This window comes from Pseudophryne corroboree, chromosome 8 (assembly GCF_028390025.1).
Source record: "Pseudophryne corroboree isolate aPseCor3 chromosome 8, aPseCor3.hap2, whole genome shotgun sequence".
NCBI classification, from domain to species: Eukaryota; Metazoa; Chordata; class Amphibia; order Anura; family Myobatrachidae; genus Pseudophryne; species Pseudophryne corroboree.
Window position 1 is genome coordinate 78,454,599 of NC_086451.1, and position 15,805 is coordinate 78,470,403.

Here is a 15,805-nt window from a genome sequence, read left to right on the forward strand (position 1 = left end):
GCCAGATACAGATATGTCCCCACAGTGCCAGATACAGATATGTCCCCACAGTGCCAGATACATATATGTCCCCACAGTGCCAGATACATATATGTCCCCACAGTGCCAGATACATATATGTCCCCACAGTGCCAGATACAGATATGCCACCACAGTGCCAGATACAGATATGCCACCACAGTGCCAGGTACACACATGTCCCCACAGTGCCAGATACAGATATGTCCCCACAGTGCCAGATACAGATATGTCCCCACAGTGCCCGATACAGATATGCCCCCACAGTGCCCGATACAGATATGTCCCCACAGTGCCAGATACAGATATGCCACCACAGTGCCAGATACAGATATGTCCCCACAGTGCCAGGTACACACATGTCCCCACAGTGCCAGATACAGCTATGTCCCCACAGTGCCAGATACAGCTATGTCCCCACAGTGCCAGATACAGCTATGTCCCCACAGTGCCAGATACAGCTATGTCCCCACAGTGCCAGATACAGCTATGTCCCCACAGTGCCAGATACAGCTATGTCCCCACAGTGCCAGATACAGATATGCCACCACAGTGCCAGATACAGATATGCCACCACAGTGCCAGATACAGATATGCCCAAATAGTGCCAGGTACACACATGTCCCCACAGTGCCAGATACAGATATGTCAGTGCCAGATACAGACATGTCCCCACAGTGCCAGATACAGACATGTCCCCACAGTGCCAGATACAGACATGTCCCCACAGTGCCAGATACAGACATGTCCCCACAGTGCCAGATACAGACATGTCCCCACAGTGCCAGATACAGACATGTCCCCACAGTGCCAGATACAGATATGTCCCCACAGTGCCAGATACAGATATGTCCCCACAGTGCCAGATACAGATATGTCCCCACAGTGCCAGATACAGATATGTCCCCACAGTGCCAGATACAGATATGTCCCCACAGTGCCAGATACAGATATGTCCCCACAGTGCCAGATACAGATATGCCACCACAGTGCCAGGTACACACATGTCCCCACAGTGCCAGATACAGATATGTCCCCACAGTGCCAGATACAGATATGTCCCCACAGTGCCAGATACAGATATGTCCCCACAGTGCCCGATACAGATATGTCCCCACAGTGCCCGATACAGATATGTCCCCACAGTGCCCGATACAGATATGTCCCCACAGTGCCAGATACAGATATGTCCCCACAGTGCCAGATACAGATATGTCCCCACAGTGCCAGATACAGATATGTCCCCACAGTGCCAGGTACACACATGTCCCCACAGTGCCAGATACAGATATGTCCCCACAGTGCCAGGTACACACATGTCCCCACAGTGCCAGATACAGATATGTCCCCACAGTGCCAGATACAGCTATGTCCCCACAGTGCCAGATACAGCTATGTCCCCACAGTGCCAGATACAGATATGCCACCACAGTGCCAGATACACACGTCCCCACAGTGCCAGATACATATATGCCACCACAGTGCCAGGTACACACATGTCCCCACAGTGTCCGATACAGATATGTCCCCACAGTGCCCGATACAGATATGTCCCCACAGTGCCAGATACATATATGTCCCCACAGTGCCAGATACAGCTATGTCCCCACAGTGCCAGATACAGATATGCCACCACAGTGCCAGATACAGATATGCCACCACAGTGCCAGATACAGATATGCCCAAATAGTGCCAGGTACACACATGTCCCCACAGTGCCAGATACAGATATGTCCCCACAGTGCCAGATACAGATATGTCCCCACAGTGCCAGATACAGATATGCCACCACAGTGCCAGATACAGACATGTCCCCACAGTGCCCGATACAGATATGTCCCCACAGTGCCCGATACAGATATGTCCCCACAGTGCCCGATACAGATATGTCCCCACAGTGCCCGATACAGATATGTCCCCACAGTGCCCGATACAGATATGTCCCCACAGTGCCCGATACAGATATGTCCCCACAGTGCCCGATACAGATATGTCCCCACAGTGCCCGATACAGATATGTCCCCACAGTGCCCGATACAGATATGTCCCCACAGTGCCCGATACAGATATGTCCCCACAGTGCCCGATACAGATATGTCCCCACAGTGCCAGATACATATATGCCCCCACAGTGCCCGGTACACACATGTCCCCACAGTGCCCGGTACACACATGTCCCCACAGTGCCAGGTACACACATGTCCCCACAGTGCCAGGTACACACATGTCCCCACAGTGCCAGGTACACACATGTCCCCACAGTGCCAGGTACACACATGTCCCCACAGTGCCAGGTACACACATGCCCCCACAGTGCCAGGTACACACATGCCCCCACAGTGCCAGGTACACACATGCCCCCACAGTGCCAGGTACACACATGCCCCCACAGTGCCAGGTACACACATGCCACCACAGTGCCAGGTACACACATGCCCCCACAGTGCCAGGTACACACATGCCCCCACAGTGCCAGGTACACACATGCCCCCACAGTGCCCGGTACACACATGCCCCCACAGTGCCAGGTACACACATGCCCCCACAGTGCCCGATACAGATATGTCCCCACAGTGCCCGATACAGATATGTCCCCACAGTGCCCGATACAGATATGTCCCCACAGTGCCCGATACAGTATGCCCCCACAGTGCCAGATACAGTATGCCCCCACAGTGCCAGATACAGTATGCCCCCACAGTGCCAGATACAGTATGCCCCCACAGTGCCAGATACAGTATGCCCCCACAGTGCCAGATACAGTATGCCCCCCACAGTGCCAGATACAGATATGCCCCCATAGTGCTAGGCACACACATGTCCCCATAGTGCCAGGTACACACATGCCACCACAGTGCCAGGTACACACATGTCCCCACAGTGCCCGATACAGTATGCCCCCACAGTGCCAGATACAGTATGCCACCACAGTGCCAGATACAGATATGCCACCACAGTGCCAGATACAGATATGTCCCCACAGTGCCAGATACAGATATGCCCCCACAGTGCTAGGTACACACATGTCCCCACAGTGCCAGGTACACACATGCCACCACAGTGCCAGGTACACACATGCCACCACAGTGCCAGGTACACACATGCCACCACAGTGCCAGGTACACACATGCCACCACAGTGCCAGGTACACACATGTCCCCACAGTGCCCGATACAGATATGCCCCCACAGTGCCCGATACAGATATGCCCCCACAGTGCCCGATACAGTATGCCCCCACAGTGCCAGATACAGTATGCCCCCACAGTGCCAGATACAGTATGCCCCCACAGTGCCAGATACAGTATGCCCCCACAGTGCCAGATACAGTATGCCCCCACAGTGCCAGATACAGATATGCCCCCACAGTGCCAGATACAGATATGCCCCCGCCCTGCTCACCGCTGCTGCTGGCCTTCTCCTGCCCCTTTGTGCTGCTGTGTGTGACAGGGAAGGAGAGTGCAGCGTGCACCTCTCCTTGCCCCTTTGAGCTCAGTCCGGCCGCGGCGGCGTGTGTCATCTGTAGGGAGGAGAGCGTAGCTATGTCCACTGTCCAGCGGCGGCGTGTAGGATCTCAAACCAGCCGCCAGTTCGTAAGCCAATAAGAACTCACAGACCGGCAGCGCGGCTCCTGATTGGCTGCCGGTCCGCGAGCTCTGATTGGCTCACGAACTGGCGGCTGGTTTGAGATCCTACACGCCGCCGCTGGACAGTGGACATACTGTAGCTGCGCTCTCCTCCCTGCAGATGACACACGCCGCCACGGCCGGACTGAGCTCAAAGGGGCAGGAGAGGCGCACGCTGCGCTCTCCTCCCCTGTCACACACAGCAGCGGGTGGCCGGGCCGGATCAGTTGGCTTTGCGGGCCTTATACGGCCCGCGGGCCGGAGGTTCCCCACCCCTGCTTTACAGGCATGCTATAATTGTACGCCATCTGTACGTATTATGATAGCTCGGATAATACGTTGGCACTTAATAAATAAGTCCATATTGGACCCTTTATTCACTCATCTACTGCACCCAAATACCAAGGGAGGCAATACCTGCACAGGTAGCTACTCCACAACACTCTCATAACTAGAGTAGGAATGGGTGAGAGAATCCATCCAAAAAACATACTACTAATGCAATCTTCTCCCAACAAAGTCCTCTTGATCTATTATTACACCATTATTAGACACCAGGCACACACAATGTGCTGTGGAACGCAACAAATCCGTTTCATACAAAACTGAACTGAAACTTCATAGATATTAGATCATTTACTAACATTGGTTCTCTGTACTCCTGGCTGGATTTTTCCCTATTAGACCGCTCATGGTAGACTTTCCATACTTGTAAATACATTCTGTTGTTCCTATGTGGCCTGTTACCCCAATTCCATGATAGTCAGCAGTTGTCCCAATTTGTCCCTGCAGACTGCAGAGTCTTTGAGTCCCATTCCCCCTCCCCTTCTATTTACAGGGAGGTGAGAGGGGGACAATCAGGGGGCCCCCCAGCTGGGTGGCAAATTGTAAAGCAATTAATCATGGCAGTTAAAAGGCAGAGTGGACAGGCTGGGACTGCGAGAGGCCTGAATGCCGGTGACAGTGTTTATCATGGAAATGGGCCTGGGCCGGGGAAGGAGATGGAGGGCGTGTTTCCTGCTTGCTTCTATGCCGACATTTCACGGCAAGGACTTCCGCGCACACACACACAGAGCGCAGGCAGCTAAAGAAGTACAGTATACCTTCAAGGTGTCTAGTGGGAACGTGTACTGCTTTATCTAGCGTATACGTAGATTGAGCTTGGACGCACATGCAGCAAGAATGGGCCTGCGTGTCTTGGACGCCTGCATCACACACGCACGGCAAAAAGGCCAAACTCAAATGAGACTTGTGGGAATTGCGATTGGCTGCATTCGTATTACCAAGGGGAGGAAGACCTGCTGTTTTACATCTGAAAGGCTGGTAATTGGTAAATGAGAACCCAATCCATTGCCTAGGATGACTGATCAGTCAAGACGGCATCTCTGGCTAAAAAGCATGATAAAATGCAGATACAAGACTGGTAAGACAAAAAGGTGGCCAGCGTCATAAAACAAAACATTTAAAAACAAAAAAACAACACACGACAGGATTCTATTGACAAACCAGCGTTTGGCCGCGGCTTCGCTTATGTGGATGTCTGTTATTGCTCAGCAGAACTAATTTTACAAAGACAGTAGTGCCATCTAATATGGTGTTGTATATTTTATATTGTACGTATTGATCACAATTTCTTTCGGAGATTAACACAAAAAGATAATTGGGGCTACTAACTCGTGAGCAAGCCATGTAAAGCTTCCCATGGGAGAAGCAGCTGGTCCTGAGATCTATGCTTGAGTGTTTGCCCCTGCGACTTGTTGATCATCATAGCGAAGCAGACGCTTACAGGGAACTGCATGGGGATTGCACTGAAAAGGAAAATTGTTGGGGATAAGGGGTGTACATCTGCCTCAATTAGTTCCCATGCAGAGCAGTCACTTTTAAGTCGGGTTCAGTTGCATAACATGGGCAGAGCAAAGTTCCGCAGAAGCATGAGCGGGGACACCAACTTTCAGCACAATGCTGTGCACTGGAAGTCATCTTTTTTTCCTTTATCACTCCTCTCCCTGATGTCACATTGAGATAATATGCACCTCTGTTTCTTTCAAGGTCACTAATTATACAACAGTGAAAACGCAATCTAAATTCATTCAGTAGTTTTCGCGTGAGGTTTAACGAGCAGTCACACACATTTTCCCAAATTTCCCCCCCCGTCTCCATAGTTCATCAACAGTCCCTCGAAGTATATTTCTCAAAAATACCCTTACAGGTTTTATTATATGTTATCATATTATCATGTGATGAAGTCACCTGGCCGCGGTACACGGGCCTGCATATTTGTGCAAATTTGTGCTAAGAACTTCAATAATACTCCATGTTAATTGTGAGGGTTTATTTTATTTTTTACTATCAGTGTTCTTAGTGCTAAGAGTGTGCATCTGCATCTCTCTTCCTCCAGGTTTTCTTATATGTATATATTTACAAACAAAAACAGCTTTGTCCCAAATAATACTGTTCTCTTATAGCGTGCACTACATGCCATGACACTAAAAAAAAAACAAAAAAAAAAAAACCTAGATCAAACTTAATTTTGGAAATACTGTCTTTATGCCAAAAGCTTTTACTCGTATGGCCACAAGCCTGGTGCCTGGAACGGTTTCCAGTGCTGTATTAAGGAGCACCCCTACGATGAGCCATGCCCAGCTAGCCTGAACACTGTAATAACGGATATCCATGGAATAGCGCAAGTTTACGGCAGCCTGGGTAAACAAATTGCTTCTAAATATACTCCAGTGTCCAAGCTGCTAAACACTGTGTGATAACTGAATGACACATCCATGCTTCGCCAGGCAATAGAAGCAAAAGGTATACGGATGCTAGGGTGCTTGCAGAACACACAACAGAAAGCGCCAAATAAACTGAATCACTATGGTGTAATAACCCACAGCAAGGGCACATACAGTAGAGATGGGAAAAAAAAGCTTACAAGACACTTTTTGCATGATCTTACTGCAATTGCATGCTAAAATAGGATGCAATATGTTGATGAGAATTAAAATGCAGTGCAAGACATTTCATAAGAGAAAGAATAGACAAACTTAAAATGGAAATAGTTTTTGTTTAGACTGCATTTCCGTTCCACATTGCATTCTGAAGAACGAAGCTGCAGCTGTGAGGACCCTCTGGACATCCTGAAGGTTAGATAGAACATCCCAGGGTCTCCCAACATTTTAGTGACCTCTCAAACAATTAGAAATTGGCTATTAAACAAAAGGTTCTAACTCCTCCTACTGTACCTTTCAGGAGTCTGTTATAGCAGAATGGAAAGGAGCACATTAATGGGTGTGGCTTATCCAAGCCCAGGCGTATAATAGGAGGGGTTTCTTTATGTTCCTATTTTGCTTCTTGAAATGATGGCAGATATGGCTAAGAGGTGACCTTTAACCCCTTCGCTGCCAAGGGCTCTCTCAATCCGTTTGCGTTAAAAATAGTTTTGTATTGAGTTTTGAAGCGTGAACTGAAAGCAAATCGGTAATTTGTAGTTTTCAATGCAGTTTTAATTCAGTGTTTCTGCAAATGATCGCTTTCTCAAATTAAACGCTAACCACATGTAGGAATGCAGCCAAATGAGGCCTAGAATTTTTTTAATTTTTTTTTACCCCCCCCCCCCCCCCTTTTTTTTAGGGAGATGTGGACTATAGCACCCCCAAAAGCTGTACAGTTTTTTTGTTTTTTGTTTTTACATATGATAGCTGTTTAAGTCATTGTCTGGTGATCCCCAGACAATAACTACGAAGGTGGCACATGGTTTGAAAGAGGAGACTATCCTCTTTCAAACAATGGTGCCCCCAATGTGTAAGCAGGCTAATATGGGAGAGTTACGGTACAAAGTGTCCTTCCCCCACCTATGGAAAAAACATTTCTGAAGCATTGGGTGATGTGGTCTGGTGATCACCTGACAACAGATGCTAAAGGAGCTACATCTTCTGAAAGAGGACACTCAGCGCTTTCAAACAGGGTGCCCTCATATGCATAGGTGCAATTGTGGACGCAAGACGGTACCTAAGGCCCTCTTGCCCGTATACCGTAAACTTTGTTTAAATTCCCCTGTATGTCTAAGTAGTACTCATCCTCCACGGCTAAGGTACATCCAAAGGATAAGTCTGACTCTTTCTTAGCATCGAAGGAGTTAACAGATGTTTCTAATTGAATACATACATGTGACTGTGGGTAAAAAAGGGACAGATTAGATGGGCCAAGCGGTTCTTATCTGCCGTCAAATTCTATGTTTTTATGGCAGATGGTTGGGGGAGCAGACAGCGGCGTGCCGATGGTCAGGGGGGCCGACAGCAGCTTGATACCTGTGTACTAGGAGGAAAGCTCATGAGGTGCACTGTATCCTATGCTGCAGGGAAGCATTGATGACCCAGCTTCTAACTCTTACAGAGAGAGACATTAACCAGCGCTATTTAACACCCATGTGAAGAAAGTATCCCAGTGGTTTATTTCCACAGCCCTTGGATAGAACAGATCTCCTTATCCCTCTGCATATGATACAATTGGAACCAAGCAACTTTGCAATATTACAAACCCATCTCCCATTCACGTCACCTGTACAGCACTTTTCAACTTCTTCGAGATCTAGGTTCTGATCTATACAGTGCTGGATAGGCTTTCTTACTGATCTAATAAGCGCTCCATACAAAGGATTATTATACATCCAGCTGTGATGTCCTGTGTGTGACCAGAGCATGCAGTTGACTCCAATTTGGCAGGATCAAGGTTCCAAATATAATAAGCTTCATGTACAGCTATCCAGTATTTATCTGTTGTGACAGTCTACCTTTGCCGATAACCAGTCCGCATTTATCTGCTGGCACAGTGCATGTGATCTCTTGCATTCCTCCTGGAGTACCAATGTTCCAATCACCACGACTGCGCCCTCTGCCCCGGGTCAATGCAAGGCTTCCAAAACCATCCCTTTCCTGTAGAGGAGAGGAAGGAGATGCTAAATCATGCACATACACCTGAAGAAATCAAACAACCTGTAGCTGCGAAAGAAGGGAAAACTCCAGGGATAATCCACAAATCCCGTATAAACAGACAGACATAAAGAGGAGCATTCCCTTTACCGATGCTACCAATGAAAAACAATGAACAATACGTCCCTTATAGCAATGGTACTCTGCTTCTTCAAAAGTAATATGGTCCAACTCCAATTCCTCCACACCGTATCTTAATGGATATTCCTTAGTTCTCTCCCAATCAGTTTTAAAAAGAACTAGCAATGGTCAGTTCTTAAACAAGCATATAGGATACATCACCAGGTGTCCCAGGTAGGCTCCCTAAGTACTTCACTCTGGCTGGCACTGGTCCTCCCCACCAACGCATTTCAACCCCTACCGGGGTCTTTCTTTTTTTGAGGCCTTCTGGTGTTATATCCTTTATGCTCATTTAAAAACGGATCTTGCCAGTTCTTTATTTTAAAAATTAGGAGAGAACGAAGATATCTTTACGAGAGCCATCCATTAAGATAACGTGTGGAGGAATTGGAGATTTTTTAACGGACCTTTCTGTTTTGGACCATATTACTCTTGAAGAAGCGGATTGCCATTGCTATAAGGGATGTATTGTTCATTGTTTTTGCATTGGTTGCACCGGTAATGGGAATACTTACTTTCTTTACCACTTTAGTCACCAATGGGAGATTCAATTTGGAGTGACAATGTAGCAATTTTCATGATGTGCTGCCGAAACGGCGTTTGTGTGTGATGTTGGAATACCAGAGGTATGGGTAATGTGTGAACTGCACATAGTATGACATTCAGCAATGTAACATCACTCTGAACTGAATCGCTACAAAGACTAAGATGTCCTGAATGGTCACCCATTCTTGCTCTTCTGGCTTTTGACTGAACTAGCCATTCCTAGCAGCTGGTAGTACTCCTGTTAAGTTGATATGGAAAATTCAGAAGCCATTCCATATAAATCCCGTACCTCCTGACGGCATACTTAGTAGTAACATCTAAATCAACTAGCGGGTTGCAATAAAATTAAATTGATGAGCATATGTCATAACTTCCAAAACTTCAACCTAGTACCTCTAACCTTCAGTGAGGTTTCCATTCTTGGAGAGGCCCCATGGAAGGAATTGTGAATTGTTTATGTGATACCAGGACCATCCATGTACAATACTCTGACCAGAGAGGGTGACAAGTGGTGTAACTCTGATAGGGATGGACTAAAACCCTTCTGTCTGTCTTATTCTTGTGTGGTCACCTCTTGAAAATACAATGACATGGGCTGTTGTCCAGGACAAGAGGGTGGCTATAAAAGAGCACATAGGACGTGGTTGTACAGAAACTATGAGAAATCCACCCCTAGGTTGGCCGTGGCCAATGCAGAAGGACAGCAATACTACGCCTGGCACATACATTTCCCTGTACAAAACAAAATGAAACATTTTTGAGGAAAGTCCCTTTAAGCCAAGCCTACGATTAGGCGTAGTGTAATCTCAATATTTCCACAACAGGAAAGTATAAAACTAGTCACCCATTCCAGATACGGTAAACATTATAATCACGTTCTAGGATTACCATCTACAGTGAGCCATGATTTCTCCTAGAGAGGTGTGGATTAGCCCTCAGTGGGACATGCCTGCTTAAAGTCCACTGCGTTTCAGAATCTCTCACCTGTGCCGTCAGAATGAGCTCATTGATGATGTGTGCGGCATGCTGACACCGGTCAGGAAGGCCCATTATTTGCGCCACTCGCTCAGGGCTAATTCCATCATCTGCAGGAGGCAAACACAACGAAAGCAAACCATTTAGCCACATGTACGGGGGGAAACCAGCTGCCGTGCCGCTTCATGCAGAAACAGACTAGCATATGCAAGATTGACTTAAGTATGACACACCGCGGCTCTCTGCCTGGAGGATAAAGGATGTATAAAAACAAGGTATTCTCCCAAAGACCGACAGCCATCAAAACTAGCCATCAAAACTAAACAGGGCAGCAGAACAAGTCAGCAGCACTGGCGAGTACACAGTTTAACCCCTTCCACAATGGCGAGTAATTACCCCAGCCACCTAACGGGCACCAGAGGAGAAGAAAATTACATGAAGGTGACGCAGAGTTCTCCAAATAACAGAGTCTGGTTATTCTGCAGCCAGCATGAGCTCAGCCGTTCAGAGATTACTGGACCACCAGAGTGTCCACTTTGCCGTGCTAACATTTGGCATTGTGATTCCTTTTGTTAGCCGTGTAAAATGAATTCTCTGCTATAGGTGTGTCGATGGCAAAACTACTTCTTTTGCGCAGCAGAAATCCTGATGAGAACATAAAGACTGCTTCACCATGGAACACAACAATGTGAGTGATGCACTCTGAAGTGTTCAGTTACCTAAACCCCTGTGAAGATCGCTAGTGACTTTCCAATAAAGCAACCTAGACTTACACTGAAAATAAACCCAACCAAACCCCACACATTGCAAAATGTGGTATACAGCAGATATGGGCAAAGTCGTTTCTCAGGGACCACAAACAGTTAATTTTTTTTGGACCACCTGTGGGTCTTTCAAAATATATCCAGCAGCAATAGAAATAGCAGCGCACCACCTAGGAGATCTGGAAAACATGAACTGTTAGGGGTCCTAGGGGACCAGGTTTAGGAAGACCTGGTACAGCAGGTGAACCATCTAAGCCTTACTTGTCTGTAGTTTGCTTCCTTTATTCATGATTCCAAAGTTACTCCCCTCATGCTGCAATATTTCAGAGAAAGCTCATGGCACAACCCAAGTTACTAATACCCCTTTCACACCGCACAAATAACCCGGTATCGACCCGGCATATTGCCGGGTCAACATGGGTCAGCATGTGGCGTGAAAGCGCCATAGCAGAAATCCCGGGTTGCCTGACCAGGCAATTAAACCCGGGAATAAAGCAATGTTATAACCGGGTTGAATACCAGGTCAATGGCAGCGTAAACGGGCTCCCGGGTCGATGCGACACGGGACCCGTTCACTACAACAGGGATTATCAGTAGCTAGCAAAGAAAGAGACTAATGGCAGCATTAGTAAAGGGCGAGAATGTAGAAGTGATGTACGCCATAACAGTCACATGCATGAACAAGGGCCTCCGGTGTTATAACCAAATGAAGAGGAGGTTCTAGTTCCTAGAAGGTGGTTGCAGCTGAACTACACTGAACAAACCTGGTTTGAACTGAATTCTTACGCCGGCATCATTCTGAATTCTTTTGATCATCTCCCCGTTTCGTCCTATTACAATTCCCACTGCACACCTTGGTACAGATACCTAGACAGGAGGAAAGAGGGACATACATGAGGAACACTCACCAGCATGGCATTCGTCCGGAACACAATTATTTATCTGAATGAATGCTATGTCTTCCTGACTAATGCAAAAGTATGGAACTACGGCCAAAGGGTAGACCAGATTCCCTACTACCCTCACGCAGTAAGTGACGATGAGGTAGAGCTGCCCAGTAGAGAGCATGTGGCCGTTGTAACACCACCAATATGCTGCACTGGATCGCAAAGGAATACACCCAGGGGAAAAAAAGGAGGTGCACAAGTCTTCAGATAACTTGGGCAAATTTATAATGAAAGTATAAGCTTTCCAGTGTCTGGACAGGGCACTCAAGGTGTTGGGTGTCCAGGTACCTACCCCAGGTCTATACTGAAAAGTCACAGGTTTTAAGGATGTGCACCTGCAGAGTTTTGTAGACATGCAGTGCTAGATACAGTAGCTATGTAATATCGTATAAAATAAGCTGGGATCATAAACTGTAAAGGTATAACAGATCATATAGTGTGTGCAGATTTACCGTAATGTGGTCTAAAACACACCAAGCTGCTATAATACATGCTTTAACCAAGATTCTGTATAGTTTAGGTATTGGATTCTAGTGGTTATGTTACTTTACTGCTTGTACATGCATACATAGATATAGCACAGGCATTACATGCCTAGAAGTACTGTATATGGATAACTGAACATCACACCCTTTTGTGCTTGCTGAACACGTAGGGGTACATTTAGTAAAGCTTATAAAACAGAATTGGTGATATTGCCTAGAGCAACCAATCCGATGCGGTCTATCATTTCTCTATTGCCTTTTAGAAAATGGTCGCGTAGCTGCACCCTAACCACACCCCTAATCCAACTCTAACCCCTTACCCTAATAACCGCACCCTAGATAGGCAAAATGGTTCTTATCTGCGGTCAAATGCCATGGTTCCTAAACTGAGCTTTCACCAGCATACTGCTGTATAGACAGAATGATCAAGAACTACTAGTGACACCATGACTGCAGCCCAGTGTCAGGACCTCCGGAAAAGAGCCATAAAGCCGGTGACAGACTAACACTGGAAGCACGCGCCCCTAGAACGCAAAACATGCAGTAGCTCTCCCAGTTGTGGAAGTTGAAGACAGTCTATCTACTACACATGCCGGGAATTCCAGTTTGCCATATGCACAATGATTGAGTGGAGTGCTGCCATTACAAATTGCTACCATTGAGGAGTTTAAGGTCTCATATTAAAAGTAAAAAATGGAGGTGCATTTATCATTCATCTTTTCCACTAGTAAGAGACTGGAATAAAATACCTGCCCCCTTTAATGACTTGGAATGGGATGAATGGCTTCTGCATTCCAACAGTCCGGATATCCATTCCTGAATAATAGAATGGAAAGAGCTACTGCACTCAAAGTCTGTGGAAACTCAGGACAGCAATATCAGAGGAGGATTTCTGCTTCTTATGGATGACCCTAGAAAGCATCTGGGGGTTGTAGCTAGGGAGGCCAATCCCGGGATCGGCGGGATCCCGGGATTTAGGCCCAAAAACGTCCGGGATTCAATCCCGGGATTGGAAGGTCCAATCCCGGGGATTGAGGGATCAACGTTGAGCATCCTCAGGACGCTCAGACGCTGCCCGGCTCCCTCCTCCTGTCTCCCCCTGCGCAGCGTGACCTGTGACGTCATGCTGCGCTTTCAGTAGCCGCCGAGCCGGAAAGTACGGCGGTCTTCACCTGCCGCCTCCTCCCAGCTCACCCTGCACTCACCCGCTGCCTCCTCCCAGCTCCCCTAAACTCACCCGCCGGCTCCGCTGCACTCACCCGCCAGCTCCTTCTCACCCGCTATTTGGCTGTGCAGGTTTGTACGGGTTTTTTTATGTCTGCAGGGCGGGCGGGAGGGGCGGGGCGACCGCACACAGTCTAAAGCCAATCCCGGGTATCCCGGGATTGACCATTTTTCAATCCCGATACCCGGGATTGAAAAGATGGCCCGGGATTGGCTTCCCTAGTTGTAGCCCTCAAGGCTCAGTCTTCAGTAAGGAAGATTTGCTGGGCTGGGTAGAATTAGAATCTGGCCATCATGATTGCTACAGGGGTTTCTAGGACTGCCTGCTCCAACAGGACCTCACCAGTTGCTTTGGAGGCACGAGAGTCCCTCTAGCACTGGAAATTGCCCTGTTCTGTGGAAGGAAGGTAATTTTCCTCCCCATGGTATCCTTGACGATCTTTAAAAGCTCAGATGTAAGAAGAAAAGAAAAAAATAGAATTTTTTTTTTTTTTTAAAAAGCACAAAATACATCTTTTGGACTTTCTTCTTATATGCTTTGCTAAGTTTTTTTTATATAGCTCCTAAATATTACATATCACTTTATAGAAAAAAAATGATTTGCTACAGTCCATACCCCAGTAGAGACAACCATCTATATTCCATACTGCGCAAGCACAATTACACCTAGTAATGTGTCTTGGGTATGTTGGAGGAGTCTGAAGAACCCAAAGAAAAACAACCAGCCATGAGGCAAACATACAAACTCCACAGATAGTCAGAACCAAACACATGACACGACCATGGTGCGGCAGCATTGCCAAGCACAGTCCCAATGCTACACAATTCTCCTTCTTTGAGGAGCTTTCTTCAGATGATTTTTAGCCACAGAACCCTGCAAGCCACCAGTCAAGTGAACTGAGGGTCTTGGTGCTAGTCAGTTGAGTCCAAGATCTTGTGTGTAGCTCGCATGTTAGATATAAGAACCCAGGTGTATAAGACCACTTTGGTGTTTGCAATTCTGCAAATGTTCTGGGAGTTTATTCGCCTGATTGAAGCTTACACCTCAGCTACCCAAGCTGTACAATTATCAGACCTTGTGCTGGAAGGCTTTTAAGAAGGCACCTGAAACCACTTGTCCAAGAAAGTCCACAAAGCATACTACATACGGGAGATGTGGAGGAATAAGATAGCAGAAAGACCATTACTCTGAGTCACTCACATCTGTCTATTTGGCAGTTGTTCAGCTAACTGAGGAAGACTGCCTGTTTAAGCTATGGCCTCCTATAATGGTGGCCAATCCCAGGATCGGGAGAATTCTGGGATTTTGGCCAAAAAATGGCTGGCATTCAATCCCAGTATTGGGGCTTCCAATCCCTGGATTTCAGGATTAGGAAGACCCTTTGTGTTTTCTATGCCAGGAAGCGTTGAGCGTCCTAGGGAGGCTCAGACGCTGCCCGGCTTCCCCTGCTCACCTCCCCCTACCCCTGATGTGAAGTCAGAGGTCATGCTGCGCAGCCAGTCGCCGCCGCCCAGACCTCAGCACTGCACCTCACCTCCTCCCACCCATCTGGATGAGGGTAAATTATGTGGACTGGGCAGGGAGGGGGAGGACACTGAAAAGGAACCAATCCTGGGATTGATCATGTTTCAATTCCGATTCCCGGGATTGAATAAAAATGGCCCGGGATTGGCCACCCTACCTCCTATGTCACCTAGTAGGACCTCAATAGTCCCATTGGTACTGGTCTTCACAGCAATCACAGAAGGAGAAACACGCCCTATACATGCACACTACAATATCCCAAGTAACATTAGCAGCAGCCTTTATAGTAACCAACAAACAAACTTCCAGGTATGTGCCTGGAATGATCACAGGACTGAAGTAACACAAATGCAACTATAATTCTACTTACCTCTACACTGCCGCCCCCCATCCTGGAGCTGAAGTCACTGCGTACCCCTCTGAAATCTGCCTGGTCCTTTTCTCTTATGATCTCTAGGACCATATCTCTTGCTTGCTAAAACCCAATAAGGAAAGTCAAAATTAATGACACAAGCACCTGTAATCACACACAAAGGCTATACACATTAATAGGATGGATATTTAGGTCTGCAACGCCTCCACCTGCCTGTACTT

The 15,805-nt window shown here is 47.2% G+C and overlaps 1 protein-coding gene across 2 annotated transcripts in view; it reads right to left on the reverse strand.

The window, feature by feature from the left end:
* FUBP3 (far upstream element binding protein 3) overlaps positions 1 to 15,805 on the reverse strand; it is a 116,684-nt gene that overhangs the window by 22,490 nt on the left and 78,389 nt on the right. For both annotated transcript variants that reach the window (XM_063936713.1, XM_063936714.1), the window contains 4 exons: positions 15,582 to 15,686; positions 11,795 to 11,897; positions 10,276 to 10,376; positions 8,427 to 8,568 (listed from right to left, as the gene is read on the reverse strand). In XM_063936713.1, the coding sequence (XP_063792783.1) occupies positions 8,427 to 8,568; positions 10,276 to 10,376; positions 11,795 to 11,897; positions 15,582 to 15,686 (451 nt within the window). The remainder of the gene's footprint in view (positions 1 to 8,426; positions 8,569 to 10,275; positions 10,377 to 11,794; positions 11,898 to 15,581; positions 15,687 to 15,805) is intronic.